The 25,034-nt window shown below is 37.7% G+C and overlaps 1 protein-coding gene across 4 annotated transcripts in view; it reads left to right on the top strand.

Annotated features, from left to right (window-relative positions):
• Positions 1–25,034, top strand: part of SIPA1L1 (signal induced proliferation associated 1 like 1) — a 190,168-nt gene that overhangs the window by 142,527 nt on the left and 22,607 nt on the right. For 3 of the 4 annotated variants that reach the window (XM_017830675.1, XM_017830676.1, XM_017830677.1), the window contains 5 exons: positions 1,018–1,594; positions 2,696–2,970; positions 8,953–9,231; positions 18,402–18,551; positions 23,284–23,408. In XM_017830675.1, coding sequence (XP_017686164.1) covers positions 1,018–1,594; positions 2,696–2,970; positions 8,953–9,231; positions 18,402–18,551; positions 23,284–23,408 — 1,406 coding nt within the window. The remainder of the gene's footprint in view (positions 1–1,017; positions 1,595–2,695; positions 2,971–8,952; positions 9,232–18,401; positions 18,552–23,283; positions 23,409–25,034) is intronic. The other variant, XM_017830678.1, reaches the window with a different exon arrangement.

Here is a 25,034-nt window from a genome sequence, read left to right as displayed (position 1 = left end):
TTGCCTCCATTACCATGGTATTTTGGCCAAAATTAGTTAATGCTTTTTTAGACCTACTTATAAATATGTAGTAAATCCTATTTAAGCTGTTGGAGCATTTCTTGTCACAAAACTATCAAAGTAGAGTTGTCAGTCTCTTCTTAGGACAAATTGCCAAGTGAATGATACTGTATTAGAATGTCAAATCTTCAGTGATGCCAAACAACTCATCTGATTAATATCAAAAGGGAATTGACAATTGAGAATAGCTAGGCTTGTCCCATTTCTTAAGGCAATCTTATTATCAGTCTGTCACTTGCTACAGAAACTAAAAGGAAGAAAGGAAAGGAAAAAGAAAGTATTTATTGCTACTATGTATCTCCAAACTTCTGAAAAATTTCTTATTTCTAGTATTCTTGGAGTCTGCTTCTATTACTAGCATGCAGTATCAGCTAGTGAGGTTTTCAGTCTAGGAATTTAAAACACAAACAGTAGTGTGATGTACATAGGCATTCAGTCACCAGAAGATGATTTTCACTGTGAAAATGAGATGACTGTTGCCTTCATCTTTTTAATACGTTCATTTAATCTGTATCTCTAGTACTGATCATACACTTTGCATTGCTTTCAGATGAGCCTTTCAGCATTAGGTAGCTGAATTCTAAGCTAGCCTTTGTGTGAGTTAGAAATTTTCTTTTTGTACTAGATCCAAACAAAATTCAGAAGTATCATACATGAGTGATTACTTTATCAAAAAAAACCTACAGTTTTGCACTTGAAGCTCTTTTTAAGGTGTGGTAGTGGGAATGATTCAAAAATGTCTATATGCAAAAAGAAGTGGCTTTCTGGTTATTCAGTAAGGGGGGCATAATCTCCACACTGGCAACATTAATATGTAAATATAAGCATATTTCTGAGAAAAGGAAAGAAAAAATTGAGGGCTTTCGGGAAAAAGCGAATGTATTTTTTGTATGTAGAAACTGCTGAATTTGCATAGAGTGAAACACTGTTTCTTCCTTATTCTTTTATTTAATTTAGTGTTGCTGTGACAAGATCCAGAGATGTACCATCCTTTGGACCACCTATTCCAAAAGGTGTGACGTTTCCTAAGTCAAATGTGTTCAGGGACTTCTTACTAGCCAAAGTCATTAATGCAGAGAATGCTGCTCATAAATCAGAAAAGTTTCGCGCAATGGCCACTAGGACCCGTCAAGAGTACTTGAAAGACTTGGCAGAGAAGAATGTCACCAACACACCTATTGACCCTTCTGGCAAGTTCCCATTCATCTCACTTGCTTCAAAAAAGAAAGAAAAGTCCAAACCTTATCCAGGAGCAGAGATCTACAGTTCTGGTGCGATTGTATGGAGTGTCCATGCAAAAGACTACAGCAAGGGTATGGAAATAGACTGTCTCCTAGGCATCTCTAATGAGTTTGTAGTCCTCATTGAACAGGACACAAAAAGCGTCGTGTTCAATTGCTCCTGTCGAGATGTGATAGGGTGGACTTCAACGGACACAAATATCAAAATATTCTATGAGAGAGGTGAATGTGTTTCTTTGGAGAGCTTCATCAGCAACATTGATGATATCAAAGAGATCGTCAAAAGACTGGAGGTTAGAATGTGTTCTCTTGTTTGGTTCCCCTTCTTTGCTTGCTTCTCTCACTCAGCTGCCATGTAAAGCGTCAATTTAAATAATGCCTGGGATCCCTAAAACTGTTTTAATTGTTTGTCGTGAAATCTATAAGGACTTTCCTGCTCTTATTTTTCAAAATCTAATATTACTTTCACTTTAATCAGATAACAGCCAACCTCAGCAGGTTGTGTGTGTGTCAAAAATGTCTCAATATATTCAAAAGAGCAGGATGCAAAATTTGCTCCCACACAACAAATACAGAAGTGTCACATTATTTCTTTTCCTTGTTTTTCTCCCCTTTCTCTGTTTTATAGGCTTGTTGTATCTTGTTTCAAATGAAACTGTGATGTCTTTGAGATTGACTTAGTATGTTGCCAGCAGGGTGTAGTCCCAATCCCCATTGCAACCTTCAGATATTCTCTAAATGCGTGTAATAAACTAAAAATGCAGTGAATCATAGAATCTCTCTATAAAACATCTGTCCATGTAATTTTTTTACCTATTAAGTTATGAAAGAATGTGTTATGTTTCACTGTCTTTCCTGTAATTTCACAACTGTAGTTGTATAATGACCAGAAAAAAAAGGAAACCTAGACCTTCTTAAATTGCTTTTGATGGTATTCATGCTCATGGGACATAAAAGAGTTGGCATAGCCACCAGTTTACTGTGCTTAGTAGCTGCATGCCACCATATTCTGACTGAAAGTAATCTTGCAGCTTACTGAAACAGCTAGAAATGTAGAGTGGTTATTTGGCTGCTAAACTGTAAAAGGTAGAGATGCTTGTGTAAATCCATGTGTTTTTCTGTTGTGTGCTGCTATGTACCTTCTAAAATTCATGTGGTTTCAGTAAAAATTCCAAGGCAGAACTTGGCTAACCAGATTCTACTGAAAATACTAGTTTGAGTGACAAGATCCATTTCAGCTGATTATGAACCTAGATCTGCATTATGTATTCCTTGATTGTGTCCCACCACTGTCTTGGGAGTTGGTTGATTTTACAAAAATGGGGTGCTTAAAACCTCTGTTAGCACTGGAGGTCTTTCAATGCATTAAATTCTGTCTTCATTTCAATTCACAGCTTGTGACTAAGGGCTGTGAAACAGTGGAAATGACTCTGCGTAGGAATGGTCTGGGTCAGCTGGGTTTCCATGTGAACTATGAAGGCATTGTGGCAGATGTTGAGCCCTATGGCTACGCGTGGCAGGCGGGACTGAGACAGGGCAGCCGGCTGGTGGAAATCTGCAAGGTGGCTGTAGCCACTCTGAGCCATGAGCAAATGATTGATCTTCTCAGAACATCAGTAACAGTGAAGGTCGTCATTGTCCCTCCATATGAAGATTGCACACCACGCAGGTATTTTATAGTAACTATATTTGCTCTAAAATTGTATCTTATTTTTTGGGGGTGTGAGGGAAGAAACACCACAGAATAAGTGTTAACCTCCAAAAACCATGGTATAATTGCAATATAGCATCTAGTATTGTAAGGTGAAAGAGGAGAGCAGGAAAAACCACCCATATTCAGTCTCCAGGCCCTCCAAAATATTAATTGAATACCAGAATTTAATAAATGTGTGAAGAAGTTCATGGAAATCAATCAACTTTTTGCTGACAATTGTGTGTTTAGGATTCATCAAAATGAATCATACGCTTCCCTCCCTGCTATCTCATTTGTAATTTGTAATGCCTGTGGATATAATTCTTGAAAGCTATGAATAGACTTACATTCTTCTATTTTCACAGTAAGTAAGGCTGTAAATGATAAGGGTTTATCAAAGGTATGGATCTGGCCAGAGAAATTGCTTTAAACAGTAGTTCTTCTTTACTCAGTAGTAGATCTTGCTGCATCTCTCTCACTTCCCATCCATATTAAGCCTGAAGCTTGTGCCAACAATACTATTGCTTTTATAGCTTTAAAAATTGCTTGATCAGAAATAAGCAGTAATACATTCCTTTTTTTGTTAAACTGTACATTAAGTTCCTCCATTTTTCCAGAATTCACATGAAAGTTTTTATAATTTTTACTGCTTCCATCTGAACTCTCAGTATTTGTCTGTAGCATTCAGCCACATCACTAAATCTGATTCCCACATTCCTGACATCCTGTATTTAAATCTTGCAAATGCTATATGAATAAAATGGAATGATCTTTAATAGAATAAATTTGCCTGCAGGCTAGCTGAAGATTTATGCTAGATTTGCCAAGAAGAAGCCAGTACAGTTACCAAAGTTCAGTGTGTTCCTTGGATTGAGAGACAGAGAGTGTTTTGCACGGCTGTTTTCTAATCAGTCAATATCTTTGTAGGGTAGTTGCTAAATCTCTGTATACTTAAGGTTGGGGTTGAACTTAAATGCATATTTATTACATTGATATGAAATCATGTCTCTGAGCAAAGACCTTTTACTTCTATAAAAGAAGAATCCATGTTTGTTTTTACTGTGAGCTATATTAACTCCTTTTGTAAATGGTAAGAAAAAAGGAGCAGAGAGAAAAGAAGTTTTATTTGTCCTTCTGTTGTCAGTGGAAAATTGAATACATGTCAGGAATTAAAATGAGCAGTGGCATAAGGTCACTCATAAGGTATTTGGAAAGCTTTTGAACAGTATTTAGCAGCCCAAGCAAATGGAAAGTTCAGCTGCAGTCACTGCAAAAGGATTAGAGCTGAAAAATCTGTGTGGAAAGCACAGATCCTATTATTCCTGAAGTAAACTAAGTACAGCCAAAAGCAGGCTTACCTTTAGTTTATCCAAACCGATAGCAGTAACAGAAATGACTACACTTTTTGAAATGTTGCACTCAGTATCAGTGAGTTTTGTTGTTGTCTTGTAGTGACCAAATCTTCATGGTGGGTTATTGTTAGTTATAAAATTCCATAAAGCAACTCTTGAACCTGTTTGCTCTATCCAAAATCATAAAGGTTCAGGAACTGTGTCTTGAATTTGTGGCTGTCCTACAAAGAGATTTCAGTTAAATGTTTGCACAAAGCAATTTCTCTTTTGGCAATCAGTTTTCTGAAATTGGAGTCCTTTTGTTGTGTCCTCTGGAGGCCATTTAGTATTTCTACTACAGTAACTTCTGCAGACTGTAACTAAAATGAAGATCCATTCTGCTTGGAACAGTACATTCATATGAGAAGCAGTCCCTATCCTAATAAATTGATTGGCATGAAGCTAGAGGAAGAGCAGACATGCAGTTAGATAAGCTGACTTGACAACAGACACATGTACAAAGCCAGTAGCAGATGCAAAAATACAACCAAATACCCCAATTCATATTCTAATGCCCTACACAGAGGCAGACCTTGTTATGGTTATATCTCTACTGAACCAGTCATTAAAGCATGGCTACTGAAATCATTTAGTGGACTGATTGCTGACCTTGAAGTTAAGGACACAGCATCCAGAGGAAATTGTGTATTCCTGCTTCTTAAACTGTAATTAGGTCGGGGAAAAAAAAAAGAGAAACCCAACTACTGAAGTACATAAGCACTAGGGGGAGAATAGCAGAGAATATGAAGTGAAAAGAAGAAACAAGGATATCAGTATTTTAGTTCAGTTTTGAGTGGACTTTGAAAACAAATCTCCAGATCATCCCCATCTACTGTGCAGTGGATCACATCAGAGTGGCCTGGGAGCACTTTCAGATGAAGCTTAACTACATGTGCTTCAGAAGCACAGGTCATGCCTTCCAACTACTAATTTAATTTGCAGGTCAAGACTAGAGGGTAGGCCAAAGTAAAACCACAAAAAAAGTTTATTGCAGACAGCAAGACCTCAGCATGAACTGTTTGTCTTCTCCTATTAACCTGTACAACTTGTTATCTGGCCATGCTGACATTAGCAAGTTCTGTTTTGTTTTCTGTTTTAGCTGGGAAGAGATACTGACATTTCTCACCCTAATAGTGTAATCTCTTAGAGGAAGAGCTAGAAGTTCAAAATTTTGGACTGATTGTTTATTTTTCTTCCCATTAGATAGTGATATGTGTAGATAAAGAAAGTAATCATGATAAAAATATTTGCTCAGACATATATAAACTTGTCAAGAGAAATACCAACATTATCCTCATGGAAGATGAAGATCATGTCTATTTTCCAAGTATCTCATTTCAAATACATGCAGAAGTTTACCCTGCTTCTTACGTGGACTACATTAGCTTATGTGCTGTTCTAGTCCAATTTTTGTGCTGTCCTGTTCCTTGGGAAGCAATGGGCATCTTTTGGGCTTGGCACCTACAATTTTGAGCAAGTGTTTTGTTTTCATAATGTGCAGATTTATCAACTGAGGTACTCCAAAGCCAAAGATGTTTGAAAATTAAATGTAGTGCCTTATTTCATGGGACTCTTGTCTTTTAATGTCTGTGCATCAGAAAGACGTGTCTCAAAAAGAACAAACATTTTAGGTCTTATTTGTCTGGGTGCAGGTAAGTTCTAAAGGCCATGACTTTTTCAAATTAAGAAGTGGAGATACGAAGATGCCCTTCTAGCATATTTTTTATAGCTTTTATAACCCAGTAATCAGATGAAGAGTATCAACTCGACCAACTGGAATGCTGCAATGGATGGAAACCATTCTGAAGGGATAGACAAGGAGGGAGAGGTTTTGGAGTAGCCCTGTGTGTTAGGGAGTGTTTGATTGTCTAGGGCTTAATGATGGTGACAATAGGGTTGTTAATGGGTAAGAATTAGAGGGAAGGCCAACAAGGCAGATACTATGGTAGGAGTCTGTTATGGATCACTCATCAGGAAGAAAAGGCAGACTGTCACCATCACTTAGTCCTTTTTCTTGGATGGGACTTCAGCTTACCAAGACGTCTGCTGGAAATACAATACAGAAGAGGGAGAACAGCCTAGGAGCTTCCTGGAGTGTGTGAAAGATAACTTCCTGACACAGCTGATGAGTGAACTATATAGGGGAGTTGGCCTGCTGTACCTGCTGTTTATAAACAGAAAAGGTGGGTGATGTGCTGGTTGGAGGCCATCCTGGGCACATGAAATGGCAGAGTTTTCAGTTGTCAGAAGGTAAGGAAGAGGGATCAGCAGAACTGCCACCCTGGACTTCTGGAGGGCAGACTTTGGCTTGTTGAGGAGCCTGATTGATAAAGTCCCTTGGGAGTCAGTGTTGAAGGGCAAAGAAGTCCAGGGAGGCTGCATGTGTTTTAAGAAGGAAATCTTAAAGGCTCAGGAGCAGGCTGGCTGCATGTGGTGAAAGATGAACTGGCGGGGAAGACCAACCTGGCTGAACAGAGATTTGGCTGGAACTCTGGAAAAAAATGAGAGTTTATGACCTTTGAAAGAAGAGGCAGGCAACTCAGGCGGACTACAAGGATATTGTGAGATTATACAGGGAGAAAATTAGAAGGACCAAAATTTCCCAACTGAAAATTAATCTATCTACTGCTGTAGAAGACAATAAAAAATGTTTCTGTAAATACATTAAGAATAAAAAGAGGGCCAAGGAGACTCTCCATCCTTTATTGGATGTGAGGGGAAACAGTGGCAAAGGATGAGGAAAAGGCTGAGGTACTTAATGCTTTCTTTACCTTGGCCTTTAATAGTAAGACCAGTTGTTCTCCGAGTACTCAGCCTCCTGCCCTGGAAGACAGGGACAGGGAGCAGAATGAAGCCCCCATAATCCAAGGGGAAATACTCAGTGACCTGCATACACACACAAGTCTATGGGACTGGATGGGTTCCACACAAGAATACTAAGAGTGGTGGTGCAAGTGCTCACCAAGCTACTCTCCATCGTTTATCAGCAGTCCTGGCTAACCAGGGAGTTCCCAGGTGACTGGAGGCTAGCCAGTGTGATGCCCATCTACAAGAAGGGTCAGAAGTAGGATCCAGGGAACTACACACCTGTCAACCTGACCTTGATCCTGGGGAACGTCATGGAATAGATCATCTTGTGTGCCATTGTGCAACATGTACAGGACAATCAGGGGATCTGGTCCAGCCAGCATGCGTTTGAAAGGCAGGTCCTGTTTGAATAACCCAATCTCCTGTGAGAAGGTAGATGGTAGATGAAGGTAGATGAAGGAAGGACTGTGGATGTTGTTTACCTAAACTTTAGTAAAGCCTTTGACACCATTTCCTGGAGAAACTGGCCACTCATGGCTTGTGCAGGTGCTCTGTTTGCTGGAAAAAAAAAATGGCTGGGTGGCTGGGCCCAAAGAACAGTAATGAATGGAATTATATCCAGTTGGCATCCAGTCACTAGTGGTGTTTCCCAGGGCTCATTATTGGGGACCATCCTGTTTAATATCTTTACCGTTGATCTGAACAAGGGGATCGAGTGCACCCTCAGTCAGTTCACAGATGACACTATGCTGGGTCTATATGTCTCAGTCAGATGACACTATGCTGGGTGGGAGTGTTCGTCTGCTGGAGAGTAGGAAGGCTTTGCAGAGGGATCTGAACAGACTGGATTGATGGGTTAAGGCCAACTGTATGAGGTGCAGTAAGGTGAAATGCTAGATCCTGCATTTGAGTCACAACAACCCCATGCTACAGGTTTGGGGGGAGGAGTGGCTGGAAAGCTTCCCAGTGGAAAAGAACCTGGGGGTGTTGGTCAACAGCCAGCTGAACATGATCCAGCAGTGTGCCCAGGTGGCCAAGAAAGCCAACAGCATCCTGGCCTGTATCAGAAATAGTGTGGCCAGCAGGACCAGGGAAGTGGTTATCCCTCTGTATTCACACCTCAAATACTGCGTCCAGTTTTGGACCTCTCACAGAAGAAAAGACATTGAGGTGCTGGAGTGTGTCCAGAGAAGGGCAATAAAGCTGGTGAAGGGTCTGGAGCACAAGTATGATGAGGATTGGCTGGCTGAGGGAGCTGGGGTTGTTTAGCCTGGAGAAAAGGAAGCTCGAGGGAGACCTTACTGCTCTCTACAACTACCTGAAAGGAGGTTGTAGCAAGGTGGGGGTTGTTCTCTTCTCCTAGTAATAAGTGACAGGGCCAGAGGAAATGGCCTCAAGTTGTGCCAGAAGAGGTTTAGATTGGATTTTAGGAAAAATTTTTTCACGAAAAGGATTGTCAAGCATTGGAACAGGCTGCCCAGAGAAGTGATTGAGTGACCATTCCTGGAGATATTTAAAGGACATGTAGATGTGGTGGTTGGGACATGGTTTAGTGGACTTGGCAATGCTAAGTTAAAGGTTGAACTCAATGATCTTAAAGGTGTTTTCCAACCTAAACAATTTGATGATTTTAGTATTTGTTAAATATATGTTTTTAAAAAAGCAAAATCTTACATTTACTCTTCCATAGAATTAATTCACCTTCTGGGTTAAGATTTCTATTCTTGTGAACAGGATGTATTTTTTTCTTCGTTTCCAGGAGTTCTTCAGAAAACTACCGTATGCCAGTGATGGAGTACAAAGTGAATGAAGGAATGTCGTATGAATTCAAATTTCCCTTCAGGAATAATAATAAATGGCAGCGAAATGCAAGCAAAGGACAGGGACCTCATGTGGCTCAGGTACCATCTCAAATACAAAGTCCAGTGCCATCTAGGATTGGCTCTGGAAAAGGAGAAGGGAAAATGCCACCTCCAGAACGAGCGGCCAACATTCCCCGAAGCATCTCTAGTGATGGGCGTCCATTGGAGAGCCGGAGGTACGTGTTTACTTTGCAAATGGCTTTTCATCGCTGCTCAAAATCTTTACAGAAAAAAATCACAAGAGTTTTATCTAAGTATCTGAAGACTGCTTTTAATCTTGGTTTTATTTAGTCAAAAGACAGCATGAATAGCCAAAAGGAAATACCTTTCCTGGTGTGATTAACCACAAAATGAAGTATTCTGGGATTTTGTTCCCCTGTGTTGGTATTCTGAAAGTGCTGTATTGTTATTTAAGTTTTAAATGAGTTACAATCAAAGTTTTAGAGCTAAGGGTTCATGAACTACTGCATTTTGAAAAAAGAAATAAAAAATTTATCTTGTTCATAGGCTTAGTGGAATTGCCTAAAGCACCCAAGGCAGAATAGCATCTGACAGAAATTTTAGCAGAATTCTGACCAGCCCAGAAATCTAATTTTTCTGACTGAGGAGTGTTAAGAGTTTTTAGGCTAGAGAAGGAATTGGTTTACGTTTCAATTTTTAAGGTGATTTGGGGTTTTCTGTTTTTTTGAGTTTTTAAATCAAGAAAGCAATTATTAAGATAAAGGTATCAGGCCTATCATGTCACAGTATTTTCATTCTTTCATGAAAAAATACCTATTTGATAGTATTCAAATGAACTTTCATTGTTTTGATTATCTATACAAATCTGTCATTGCCTCTGCATTTACAGTGAGATCTGTGGAGGGAAACAAGCTTTAGCTTGTATTTTGTACTTTGGACAATTCTTTAGGGGAAAAAAAGCTTTATATGGGTTCTGATTATGCTATGTGGTTGAAAAATATAAAGCAGTAGTAATAAGATGTGTATTGTAGAAAATGTAAAGGGTGTTCTAATGAATTAACCTAAAGCATTTTTCACATCGTGAAGAACTGGGGATAAAAAAAAATTGTTCAAAGGTGGTACAACCAAGACCAAAAAACTACTAAAGTGAAATTGAAAAATCTGTGTAGGACACCTTGTTAAGAAATTATAATAGTTGGTAAGAACTTAATTTTCTTAGTTTCTTTTTCATAGATGTATACTTAAATCCGCCATCAGTATAAGTTGCAAAACAATATTTGCAACACTGAAGGCACTAATAATTTCACAGACAACCTCACTAGATTGTCTGTGAAGAACGTTGCAGAAGCCACTGAAATGCTGGACTTAGCTCTCTAATGGTATATTTGGACCAACATAAAAATTGCATTGCTACAGGCCATATCTGCCTGTTACAGCTGAAGACAGGTAGATGCTGAATAGGAAGGAATAAGAGCTGAGGTGGTGGGGTTTTTTGCTCTCTCCAGTGCTGTAGAATCTCGCTCTGTAGTTATAGAAGGCATAGTAATTCCTGGGCAAAGTTTAAGGCAGTGTCAGATAATCAGATTCAGTTGCGTTGCTGGTTTTTTCCGACACTTTCATCTCTTCATGGTACTAAACAAAGAGCTTTGTCTAGAATCTTTAATTGGCTGTTCTGCAACTTGTGTCGAAGAGGGAGCCTTTGGCTGCATTGAGAGATGGGATATTCACAACTGAGTGTTTCTTGTGCATAAAATCATATGCAGGCAACATCGCACACCTAAAGCATTCAAGGTTTGTCCACTCACTGGAGGCTTCTAGAGAGGGGTTATGGCCTGACAAATGTTTGCGAAGTGAAAATTACGTTTCCATAGAGCCAGTATTAGTTTTCAAAAAGTGAAACCTTGACTTTCCATTTTCTTCTTTTTCAGGGCATTTAGCTGAGTTTTTTCTCCTCTAGACATTCTTTTAAGTATTTTTTATTATTATTCAAAAAGGTTTCTATTGGATCTTTAATCCTTAAAAGTATATTATCAAAGTAACTTTTAAATTTCGCTGGAAATATTTTTGGATGCCTGAAAACTGTCTTCTCTCATCTTTCTGGTCTGCTAAACATGTTAGTCTTGGCTGAATCAAGTTTAAATATATCAGCGGTTGCATAAGGTTAACATCTTTTCAGTTAAAGTAAAGAAAAAATACATTTTTGTCATTTTATGGAATACTGGAGGGGGAAAAAAGCCCAACAATAAACTCACTGCAAGACTCATTTGTCTTTACATGATAAAAGAAAGCTTTGCTTTTGGGGAAGCTCAGATACTTCTTATTGCGCAAAATCTTGAAATCAACAAAGATGAGATTCTCATAGCCCTTGTAACTGTCTCATTTAATTTTTCACCATTAACTTTCATACTTTCCCTAGAGTAAAAATCACCTGTCAGGAGGTGCTGGAATCTGTATATGTTTCTGGTACAGGTAGCAGCAATGATGCTCCTCTGTGCTTTACTCCCTATGACTTGTTCTTTGCTCAGCTGTTGATTTGTTGCAGAAATGGAGGACCAAGGCTAACCTGGTAATCTAGGTGCCAGGATCTATATTGTGATCCAAAAAAAGCTCTCTAATTAACATGAATATAAACATGACTCCACTGTATACAAGATGGTTACTTCGTTATCTTTCTCTACAGTATTTATGTTCTATAGAGCAATTTTAAGTAGTTTTAGAAAAAAGACAGCTCTTATTATGGCTCACTAGCAAAGCAGTACAGATATTCTAGATTTCCTTATTACATTAGAGCTTCAGTTTCGAAAACAAGGTACTGCCTAAGTTTCAGTGGGGCACTTAACTATGAAGATGAGCATCAGTAAGTAATTTCAGTACTAAATTATAGCTGTAACATTAATTTTAATCTTTGGCTGTGGTCTAGACATCATTAGCTATCACTTATGTTTCTGTGGTGCTGAGCTGCAGTTCAGACTTGTTGATGTTTGATCTTAGTACGTAATTGTTTTGAGACTAGAACTTGCCTTTATTCCTCTGTGCTTCTCCCTTTTGACTGCATGTTCTTTGTTTATTGAGCTGGGCACAGTGACAGTGATGGCAGATGTCATGTGCCACTAAGAAACAGTGATCTATAGTTCATGATCTGTTTTAAGGAATGTGGCACCTGAGAAACCATGTAGTAAATTGATTCATGTGGTTCTTTGAGCTCTGAACCTGAGGTGATCTTTGGAACTAGCACTGATGGCAGTTGCCCCAGACCACAGGTCAGTACCATGGTTAGCTGTAACTCCAGCAAGTGGGATTTCAAAAAATGAAATAGTCATTATAGTACTTCTGACACATCAGACCTGACACACTACTCATTTTAAAGGTAGCATATTAGCATTAAATCCATGACATACATTAAATATTTAGAAAAATCCATGAAGATTTGAGGGGTTTAATTTAAACAAAAACAGCTTAACAGACAAGTGTTTCCCTCTTTGAGTACAAAGTGCTCTGAGAATGCAAGTAGTACAGGTGTAATGTTTTTAAATTACCTACTAGTGATATTTTACTGATGGTCAATTTATATAGCTAGAGGCTCTAAATATGCATACTGAGTGAAATAAATTTATTTTTTACCCTTGTTGATATATTCCCTTTAGTCCATTTAACTGTATTAGAAATAAATAAAAGCTGCATTACCAATCTTGAGAACAGAATTTCACTTCATATACATAAAAACATCTTGTCTCCCTGTAGAGACTGCTATTGTAGATGGGAGAATAGGTCGCTTGACAATCTCTGAGAAGGCAGACAAATGCCCAGTCCTGTGTCTAATCAGCAGAGTACTTAAATTAGCCCTTACTAAATAGATTGTCTTCATATATCCAACTTAGTAGCTAATACGTAAATTTTCCCTGATCTTAGTATTCTGGATCCTTGAATGTAGCCATAATTGATGTGGATATTTGTAGGCAGGAGGAAGAGCCCAAAACTTTATAAATCATAAAATAAAGCTCTAATGTTACTGCAACATTAAGACTGAAAAATCTAATAATATAAATGCAACAATTTCCAAGTTATGGTTTATTTCATAACAATAGTTAGTCCACATGGGACACTATGTAGCCTATAACCCAAAATAAATATCAGAGCGATACATTAGGGAAAATAATAATAAACAACATATATGTGAATTATGCCAGAGCTAATGTTATTGGAGAAGATGTAATTATAGAGCTTGATTTTTTTTTTTTCCTTCCTCCCAATTTTCAGTTTTTGTTTTGTACACTTGGTTTCCAAACTTTATCAAGAAAGTAGGCGAGATAGTGAAGATCTGTTCTTCATTAATTTATCATAAACTGGAACCAGTCTTAACTAAAACTTGATTTGACAAACATTTGAAAAGTATGAAAATCAGTAGTTGAAGCATGCTGCTGGACTTGAGCACTTCAGTGTGCAGTTGAGTACTGTACTGGATGAAAGCTCAAGGCTCTAATTAGAAAACTTCTGAGCACAGTCAATCATTAAACCAAATGGAAAACTGAATTATGGCATAGCTGTGGTAACGCACTGGCAGTAAAATTCCACAGTACGGAATTATTAGGACAATATCATTAAGACTGGTTTTATGTCTTGTTGAGGAGTTTGAAGCACAGACTTGCCCTAAAATTTCATACTTTTTTGAACAATGCCCATGTAGTCAGTTGCCCAATGCCAGTAGTAATTTATAGGTTAGTTCTTGCAGATCCCATGTTATATAAAAATCCTAATCTGCTGCTGTTGAACTTGAAGGAGTTATGTTTTTTCTAATGTAAACAAGGTGTTTGTACTCATCTTGCTACCTGTCAAATGAGCATTGTAGCACACGTTGCCTACTTCACAGGGTTCGAGGATTTGTTATTTTAAGGTTCTCATAACATTCTTCAAATTAAAACATGTACTAACATGAGATTATATATTAAGCACTTCCTATTAGCTCCAGGACCTAGAGCTGGATGTAGCAGTGGAAAATCAAAGGTTTATTGACATGCATGACTGTATGGCCAAACTCTCGTGATCCAAAAACATCTGAGAAGAGCTATGCTGTATCATGACAAATATTGGTTGGTCTTGTTTAACAGTGGCCATCAGCAGGGACCAGGGAAAAGTGTAAGAAATGCTTTCAAGTGTAAAGGAAGATTCTTTACCCTGTCTGATGGCTGTCTGCCCTTTAAGACTGCCTGGTGCTGGTACACCTATACTGCTGCGTTTAATAGCTGTGGATGGTATCTCTTCATCCAGGTGCCTGCTATTTGGTCTTTCGATACTTCTAGGTTTCCTACTTGTTCTTTTGTCGGGAGAGATAATGAGTAATCATTGTTTGCTTGATCCAGTACAATTCATGCTTGAGTGGATTGAAGCAGAAACAATAAGTTTATCTATAACCTGTGGGGCCATATAGCCTGTTCAGTGTGTCTTCATATGCAGGCTGTTCTGTACCTCTGGTTGTCCCATTGCCTGCCTCTATATCTTTTCTTGTTAGAGTATGTGTTTTCTGAAATATGGTGATCAAATTGAAAAATACTTGACAAGGTATATGGTGTGGTGCAAGAAGGTACAACATGACATCCTGATTGCGTTTTGTTTTTAATTCACTATCCCCTTCCTCAAACCTGCTGATTTTTTGTTTTATTCATTTTTGAATGGATTGGTTTCCTTTAAACGTGAGAGGATAGAGACAGTGTTTGCAGAGAATTGTCACAGCTTGCAGTATTAGTAGGATTGCAAAAGTCAAACACATGGAAGGTAAGCATGCCAGCATTAAGATTTGCTGTGCTGTTTTATTCAGAACTCTTGTGTAACCATATTTTCAGATGCTTTCATTGATTAAATTATGAGAATTTAACAGAGGACATCTGCCTCATTCAGTTCACACAGTGAACTCATTGAAGAAGAGCTATTTAATATTTTATTGTCCTCTTCATTACTCCATCTCTTATTTACTGGATGACATTCAAATCCTATTGTAAAGATGCAATTACTCCCTCTAAACTTTACAGTGGCACCCATTACTGTAGTTTCTGAATGCTTCACGGGTATTAATTAAACTTAATTTTCAGAATTCTTGTGTGAGAAGATATGTCTTTGGCCCTCTTCAGATTAAGAACAAAGGTAGAGAGATAAATAATGTTCTAATCATTTGCTATGTCTTATTTTGGGCATCTCACATTTGGAAGTGTGCCCAGCACTGTTAATATTTTATATATTAAAATTACAGCTTCTCTTGACTTCAGTGCTTTAGTAAGTTTTCAACTCAGAGGTATATTGGGCCTTGGAATCAAATAAGGCCTTTGAAAAACTTGCAATTAGTGACGACTAGTGAAAAATGGTCATTAGCAAATATGTCAGTGGTCATACTGGAGCACTGCAGCAAGTACAAAGTAAGAATTCAGCTTGCTAAGTCAGCACTGAAATGCCTTGACTGTAAGGCCATTTTCCCTCTTCTGCCAGATTGCACCTCCTTTGCTTCTGAGCTGTGCAGCTCTTGCAGGAGAAGTTGTAGCACGAACTAGGACCTGTGCCTCATGCAGTTTTAAGGGAGAAGGCACCTGTGTATGATCACATAACTAGACTGCCTTAGGCCATAGGCACAAAGTGTGCTAGACTGACATTTTTCATATGGTATTACATACCTATATATAGTGAAGACGTGGGGAAAATTACAGCTAATGACATGGAAATTAATTTATTGAGAGCAAGATGGATGCTTTCAATGTCTGTGTTGTCATACTAAACAAAATAAATGTATATCCATCCCACTCACTGCCTTCACAAAAGACTTGGCAAGACTCAACCAGTTCTTTCAGGGTGAACTAGATCTGCTAGAACTAAATCATGCATGGTATAATCCTAGTTCAATTGACTGCAATGTAATTGTATCTGTTTAATGCAGTGGATGCTTGACCTGTTTTTAAAGTCAGTTGTGGGACTTATGCACTTAACTATTTTGGAATTTCTTTTTAAAGCTGTCTTTTGAAATAGGTAAGATCTTACTTTAATATGATTTTTAATTCATAATAAAAGACAAGCTCAGAATATCTTAGCTACAGGGACATGCTGCTAACCAAATACACTTGTCTTGGGATGTGGCTTTCATTGGTAGTTTTCAAAGGAGCTCAAAAAGTAAATTTGAACTAATTTACTCTATAAAGTTCTTTTGTCTTAGTTACGTTTCACAGAAAATGAAATGTCTTGTACTATTAGTGGTTTTTAGTGCAACTGTGAACTGTACTAAAAAAATTATTTCTGCTTTAAGTAATAGAATGTCCTACCTGACTGGTTTTCACTGCTGTTGTTCAGACCACATTTATAATACAATTTTGTTTGCCCTCAAGGTCTTTCATCTTTGTAAATGAGTTATAACTCCATGACACAGTTCTGAAATCTTGAGATTCCTTCTGAACAGTGCTGTCACTTTTTGGTAAGGCATAGGAAGTAAAGAAAAGGCACAGCTGAATCTGAAGTGAAAATGCAAGCATTTTCCAACAGGAAATAATTTTACAGAAGTTATTCGAGAAGTAATTGGTTTCCTTGCCATCAATTCTAATTTGATATTGGGGAAAAAGGTCATACTTTTAAATGGTGTATTGCTCTGCAATCATAACTGAGTTTAAATGTGTGTGCCTGTATAGGTGAGTGAATACTAGTGCAAGTGTGTTTTTTGTCAGACAAACTAATTTTTTTTTCTCTTTCTAAGAGTGCTTCTGGGAAAATGAACTGCTTGGTTTGTGGGTCCCCAAGTTTCCAAGTCTTGAACCATGTTCTTTGCAATCAATTATTTCAGAGCTGTGGCTTGATAAATGTGGGATAAGTTAAATTCAGTTTGGTATTCTAGAAAGGAATTACTGGATTCGGTAAGGTATTCATCATGGTCAGGCATTAGATAATTCTTTTATCAAAAAAAGAGTTACTATTAGTCATATGCACTTTATGGAATTCCAGATGATCAAGATGTTTGATCCAGTCCTACTGCTCTTTCCATTTTAAGATTTTGTTAGTTTACTGGTTTTTGCAATAGTACTGAGGAGGACAAATTCACATTTGATATGAGTATATGTATATATGCTCATACACACTGCTTGGATATATACACATACATGAGTAACATTAATCAGTGCAATGGTGGTTTTTTAATTTTCAAAAGGTTTTTTTAACTTTTGAAGTTCTTACAGTATTGTGGTGAGAGCTGATTTAAAATCGGCCACTCCTTTACAGATACAGATTAAATGGCTAGGCTAAGGTCTTCTAAATCCCCAAATCTGAGTTGTGCACTGAGGCAACTATCTGTATGTTTCACTGAAATCAGTATCCATTTTTCAAATATTGAATTGCTGTTTAACTTGTGCAACTTACAGTATTTTTCCTAGATAAAATGAATAAAGGTTTTGTGTTCATAGTAGGGGTTTGATGTTCATGAACTCAAACTCCACTTAAGTTGCTGTGAAAGTTCTGAATGGCTTCAGTCACCACTGAGTAGAACAAAAAACAGCAAAGAACTAACTAGCTAAGAGCACTGAATTGGGTTGGGGTTTGGGAAACAAAATGCTGACAATTATCTAAAAAAGCCTCCAACTATACAGGCTATATGAGTCAAGCAGTATAAGCCTGCTGCTTCCAGCCGTTCTGCCCAGGTGCATGTGTTGCAGTTCTAGACCATTTGCTGTATGGTTATTCTGACAGTTGTAGGCTTCATATGAATCAGAGTTCTGATATGTCGAGATAGTTTTATATTAGAATGTTAAGCATTTAGGAGAATTTTAAGGTGTTAGTTATAGTTAGCATTGCATTTTTTTAGTCCTTTTGTCTTAATGAGGGCAATTTGGTGGCATAGAGATAAGCTTGATACTCCTGGAAGAGTTTGCGTAGACAGCTCACTATAGTTAGTTTAAATTCCAGGCAGGAGTTTGCTGTGAGAATTGGGAATATTTTCTTCTGTTTGGTAGTCCAGGAGTTGAACTCGATGATCCTTGTGGGTCCCTTCCAATGTGGCATATTCTGTGATTCTGTATTTTGATGAGGAGTGTCATGCTTCATTATTCCTTACAATCAATTTGTAACAACAGATCATGACTTTAGAAACTGGCGTTTGTTTCTAGTGTGTGTCAGGATTTTCTTTCCACACTGGCCTTTCTTCATTTACTCCCCTGCATCCATGTTTTTATAGTTGATTTTCTTCATGGTTTCCAGTAGATTAATAAGAGGAAAATGTCTGATCCTTCAACTCCTACAATTTCTACTGTCTCCACGATGCCATCATTTTCTTTGCTGATGCGACAATTTGCATGGTAGTGTTCATCATGCTTTGCAGTCTGATATTGCTGTTCAGTATTGCTGATTTGACTGGTTCATTTCCTTGGAACAGACTGTCTCCTGGCTCTGACGTCTATGTCACAGTTTCATCCATTGCCTTAGCAAGGTCGCAACAGTGCCGTAATTCTCCAAGCAACTTATCGTCCTCAAGTGAGACTGGCTCTACTGGAGGCACATACAGACAAAAATCTATGCCAGAAGGGTAGGCACCAGCCTTTTTACATATTCTAAACATATTGTTCTCTGTTTCATTTGTTGTAACGTATATTAAACTAAAGGAGTGCTTACACAGCCTCCTGTGTTTACATGCATTAAACCATGTTTATTTTCAAATATCACTGTCATGCTTCTTGAAAAAGCCAGTTTTAAAAATCCCTTCTTTCCCTTTCACCTTTGCAGTCTAACCTCTCTCTCTGATCCTAGTCTACAACTGCTCAGGTTACTGTACAAAGAGATCTTTATGTATTTAAAAATCTTGATTAAAGGTAGCTAATGAAGTGTGACAGATTGCTTCATTTCACAGGTTTAGATTGTGAAATAAAAAAAAGTAATAGGTTTGGGACTTTGCAGTCTGCTAATAGTTGAACAGTGTAGAGTGCAACTAAGACTTCAGATGTGTAGGCACAAAAGTGCTAATTAGTCCACAGCTGGCTTCTTTTTCATGTATTCACAGTCATCCTGTTTTAAGGCTTCCAACAGTCCAGAAATCTTCAAACTCTCTGAAGTGATCCAGTGTCAATGTAAGGGGCAACTTGCAGAGGAATAAATTAAATCTGTATCATTTTCAGAGAGCACCAAAAGGAGCAATAAATCAAACATCTCCAGGTAGAGAAAAAAATAATTGACAGCAGAAGAGCTGTCCGCCACATTCCAAATTACTTTCTGTAGAGAAGATAAAGGGGCAAAATTGCTCATAGTTCACACTGCAAAACTTCCTCTGAAGTGTTCTTGAGTACTTTGCAGGTCATTATGTGCAATTCATTTTGGTTTTATAAAGTAGAAATACCTTTTTCTCTATTTTAAAAAAATATGTTATTAGTAAGATTGAATGCCTTTGTCAGGAACTGCTTAGTACAAGGCACTGTCTTTTGCCTGTTTTAGGTGCTCTGTGTCAGTCCAGAGAATGCTGTTCTGATCATGTATTTGAAAAATTGCTGCTTCTTGCTCCCCAGCACTGAAGATTTGCCCTCCCTGTCCTTCCTGCAGCTCAGTTTGAGGTTTTATGAAGAGTCGATCTCTTCTCTGCTGCACATCTTCATGAAGGCTTTGATTCATAAGACTATAAGGCCTGTTCTGGTCATTGTTTAAATTTGTGCTTAAGTCCTACTCACATTAGGAAATTTACTCTAAACCCATTAAACATTGCTGTAGGGAAACTAGGTAGAAGTGTGTCCAGAGCTCCGCAGCTGGAAAAAAGCACATAACATCTGTATATGCTGCATACTTTCTGGCTTATTCACATCACACCAGCAGCACTTGTGTTGCCTTGGAGCAGCTTGTGCTCCCAATATCGTCTGCTCTTTTCCAACTATGTCATTTGCACTACAAGAAAGGTATTGCTGCTATATGTCCTTAGACCATCACAACCATAACTGCTTGAGTAGGAAGGGGTTTTCAGACACTCTTGGGTTTTTGTTTTGAATTGACCTCAGAGCACACCAGCACCCATCCCAAACCTTTTCCATCTTTAAGTTAATTATACACATATGTTCACTACAGAATTCTTTAAGCATTTTGCAAGTTCAGCAAAGACATGTGTCCTAGAAACCTTGAGTATACAGTCTTTTTGGTTTTAAAGTTTTAATTCAGTGGAAGGAAACACTGTTTAAATGAAATAATGAACGAATTAACGCATGAATTTTGCATCTTCCTTACTAGATGCTCTTTAAAAAGAAAACACTTACTAAACTCCAATTATATTACTATTATGTTCTGTTCCTATAGGAAAAACAGTTTGCCTCTCATACTGTCCTTGTAAATGTGAATCATATTTGCTTGGGAATTCCTAAACATTTTCTACCAGGCTCAATGGAAAGCATGAAAAATGTGATTAGGAAGGAAACTTTTCCTTGCCTCCATAAGCAGTGTAATGTCTGTCACATTACAAAAAATCATTGCAGTTCTACGTACGTGTTCTGTTGAGATTCATCTGAAAGACCAGATTCAGGGCAGCTCTGTGGTTATGTTCAGTGTTCAATTGCTAAGATGTTGGAGAAGAGGTGGGCTGGAGTAACGGCCAAGGGGAAACCATGTCCTGGAGGTAATCTTCCAGATGTGAGGTTCCACGGTACTCTAGGTACTACTCAGTCCCTGAAGTGTTCCAGTGCAGGAAGTCTCAACTGCATTACTTGTGTATACAATTATTTCTTGTTGCATAGTATCACAGATTTGGAAACTTTGTGAAATTTAAATGACCAGAAGCATGGGTGTGAGTCCAGCAGACACTGGTGCAAGCAGTAACTGCTACCTCTACTAGATTATTGTTCCGTATCCTGAACTGGATATAGGCAGAAACTTAACTGCCTTCAAGAATATCCGGATTGGTCTTGATGTATATATGTGTTTTGTGTGCTTATGCTGTGTATACCTGAAGGTATGTATATGTAATAATAATTACTAAGTAATATGTAATAATAATTTTACCAAAATAGTAAGCTTCATTGTATGACGTAGATAAAATGTGTATTTAAACAATTTCACTGTTCTTTTAATCCAAATTGATTTCTCCTTCGATTTTTTGGGGTTCTTTCCTTCATACCCTAATGGGCTGTATATTTAAGCGGCATAAAATATAGCACCACTTGCATTTATTATTCTTGCTGTTACAATAGCCCACTTCATGTAAAAAGGCAGTCTAATGACATTTCTTGCTGCTGAGTTAGTAGAGCAGCGATTCTAATGAAATAAAATTAGAAATATGGTGGGTTTGTATATTTCTAAACTTGAAAAGAGATCCCACATCACAACATATGCCAGATGCAAGACTGACTGCTTTTATACATATGAACATTGTGGAGGTTAGGTACAGAGACATTACAGGAGAAAGTAAAATATCGATGCAGTGTAACTTCATTGCACCAAGGCTGGGCTTTTGACTTTTAGATACCAGCTTCTAGTTATTTTATCATGAAAACATATTCTTCCCATTATAGTTTACAAATCTTGAAAGTTTGAAAATTACCTCAGATCAGTGCTTAAGAAATCCGTCACCTTTTAAATGCTGTGTTTAGACTTTTTATGTGTATGTTGAATTGGTATTGAATTCATCATGTTTAATTTAGGTATTTGATCAAGTGAAATCCTACCTAGTCTATGTGAATAGAAAAGGAAAAGGATTTACTCACTTCATGTAATTTCCTTAATGTAAATAGTTTGTATCCAGAAGGCAGATATATACAGGTTTTCATCACTTTTTTTAATTCATCAAAATGTATGTCGATAAATTAGAGAGCAGTGAACAAAAGGGAAGTAGGGTCATGTTTGGGTAAATTTTTAGAAGGCCCAGATTTCAATATGCAATATTTTGAAGGTGTGCTGCATGTTACAGGCATGTTCCAGCTGCTTATCTTTTAAGGATGGGAATGGGATTTTGTTGTTCTGAGTCATATGATGTTTCTTTGGTGGGTTAACAAATGCCTGAACTTGTAAGTGGGAGAACCACATTGAGCTTGTTCTGACAGTTGGGTGGGTGTCTTATGTTGGAGGTCATATGGGGCAGTCTGTAGCTTGTAGAGTAAGTAGAAAGCACAGTTCGGGTATTTTATTTTCTGTTATTTTGTTATACATTAAAGCTGGAGAAACTCACTGATATATAAATGATATATCAGCTTGAAATTCTGTGTGTTATTCTGTGCATGTGGAGTTCTCTTTTTCCTTAACGGTATGTCTGATTAAAAAAAAATCTCAGAAATGCATTGTTCTTGATGAATTCTTAATGATTGATTTGCTATTCTGAACCCAACTATAATTCTTACATACTTTTAAGTGATTTATATGTAATATAAAACTGTAGATTTAAGTTTTACAGGCTTTTAGGCATATAAACCCTAAAAAAGGCTTTGGTATGGCACACAGACACTGTGTTTCTGAACTGGTTTCTGTAACCTATCTGACTAATCTGGCAGGATTTACAAAGTCCGTAGAACAGATTCTTCCTTTTGCTCTGTATGCTTCCTTTTACAGCAACAGTAGTACGTCTCACTACTTTTCTACAGCTGTATTTAGCTTGCACTAGTCCACTCAAATTATTTTATGATCCAATAACTTAATAATTTACAGAATTCATAATCCCCAGGTTTTGAGAATCCATAACCAATACAGTCACCTTTATAGATGCTCATTTAAAATATTTGGCAGTGTAATGTTGTCCCAAACGAATCCATGTTGTTGGTGTATATGTCTGCATCATGTAGAGGTATGACCTTACAACTCTTTTGGTTAAAACCCTGCAAAGTGGTGGAAATCCATGGGATTGTCCCAACAAACTCCTGATGCTTTCTTTGACTAGTTTGATGTAGTGCTTTCGCAGTTAAAAGGATCCAAACTTTTACGTTTTACTCATTGTGATGAGTTTTTTGTAACCATGTAACAGTCTGGTTGTCTTTTCATGTAAACATCTATGTAAATGAAAACTAACAATTTAATTTCATGATGTTTTGGTCTGTTTTTTTTTCAATTGTATCATTGTAACCAGCTGTTCTTGATCAAAGATGCTCAATAAACTAATGTATACTGTAATCTTATGCATTAAAAGTGCTAAATGGGTCCAGAGAGCTACCACAAAAATTAAATGGTAAAACATTATAAATCCCTTAAGCATTTGTGCTATGTATTGGTCTGTTGTTTGACACTGGCTTAAAAGTGCTTTTTTCCCCCTTATGTGAGATTTATGTATATTTAAAATCATTATCTGCTTTGTTTTTTGGGGAAAACAGGTTTGGAATTAGCCGTAGATCCCCTGCTTCCATTGACAGGCAGAACACACAGTCAGATACCGGCGGTAGCGGCAAATCCACACCCAGCTGGCAAAGAAGTGAGGATAGTATCACTGACCAGATAGGTAGGTAATGAATTCTTTACAATGAGCAAGTGGTGCTAACTGCAAGGTGACCTTGGTAATACCTCTCCATGCAGAGAGAACACCCTCTTAAGCACTGTGTTTTCAGTGTCTTTGAAAGTTAACCTTGTTCATCAGGATGAATAATTAGGTCTGGAGCACATACTTAAGCTTCCGCAGTCTGCTTCCTTAAGACCTGTAAGTATCACCTGAGGAAGAAATGATTTCATTTCTTCATTTGATTGTGGGACTAAATCTACCTTAATGCTCTTACCCTGAAACACACTGTCTTTTTAGAAGCAGCTGGGTAGACACACTTGTTAATTTGTCTTGCTGTTGAGGACTTGCTTGACCTTCCCCACTCTCCTGAGTAGCTTGGCTTAGTTTAATTTTTGCTTAGTTTGTCTAAAACACTTGTGATGCTCCTTTTCAAATATATAAATGTAAATTGACTGTTTGATCATTGAAGCTATAAAAATACCATGTACAAAATGGAAAAAATGCAATTAGGGTTTAAATAGTGAAGTCAATCTATAGCTAGGTAATCACCTTCCACCAGTGTATACATTTTCAGTGCACATGGCAATTAAGCTGTCAGTTTAGGAAACACATTAACAACATAAAACAGCTAGGTACTAAGAATTTATATTGTTAGGCCTTCATTTGAAGTTTTTGCACAGAGACCTTTTGCTACAGCTATGGCTTGACTTAAATGGGTACCAGTAAGATTAACACCGATGAAAATGTCCTGTCTACAAAAAGCATTGATCCAACATGATGACTGTGGCCAAGGTTGCTAGATTGGGGTTTTTTCTAATTTTTTTTACCATAGTTTAACCAATTCCATACTTTTTCTATTGCACATATAGGTCATTTTACGGCATCAGTATACAAATGGACTAGTGTTCAACACAGAATAAGCTTCAGTGAGATCAGGAGTTTAAGGCGTATGCCAGCTTCAAGTTCTGAAGATGTACTTAGTTCACATACCTTCACAACCTCAGTAAGCTGTGCCTTGTTACTGAAGCCATCTGTCAGTACCTCCCTCACAACTCCCCCCATACTTCTCACTGAAAAACTGTGATTATACTGATGTGCAGTTCTCATTTTGACAGAACAATTTTTAATCACATATGTTTTGATATGGAGTGATGGTAATGACACACGTAAAACTGATCTTTTGCTCAGCTTTACTTTTGCAAACCAATAGTTGAGTATTGGTGCTGGCACTGAGTGGAGCTGCCAGCTAGTTCTGTTCTACAGTGTCAGGTGTCAACATAGTAGCAAAATAAATAAAGCCAAAAAAACTAGGAAAAATTGTATGGTAGAAGAAATGGCTCCGGCATTTGGCAAAAGCTGGGAAATGCATACTGACATGTAATCCCTGTATTTTATCTCTTGTGTATTGTCCTGCATTCATAGAGTCGCAGTTGGAAGCTGCATCTCTGACTGGAGACTTTATTGCCAATCTGGTGAATCTAGGTGAAAGTTTGGTTCTATGACAGATAAGCACTTTTCCATTTGGGATAATCTGTCTCAAGGTAAATAAGGCATTAGGTGTAGTGAATCCACACACTCACTCCTTCCTGGCCCATCCTTAGCTACAGAACACCTTTGTTCTTGATTTGC

This window comes from Lepidothrix coronata, unplaced genomic scaffold (assembly GCF_001604755.1).
Source record: "Lepidothrix coronata isolate B3197 unplaced genomic scaffold, Lepidothrix_coronata-1.0 Scaffold182, whole genome shotgun sequence".
NCBI lineage: Eukaryota > Metazoa > Chordata > Aves > Passeriformes > Pipridae > Lepidothrix > Lepidothrix coronata.
This window is presented reverse-complemented; position numbering and strand designations above follow the sequence as displayed.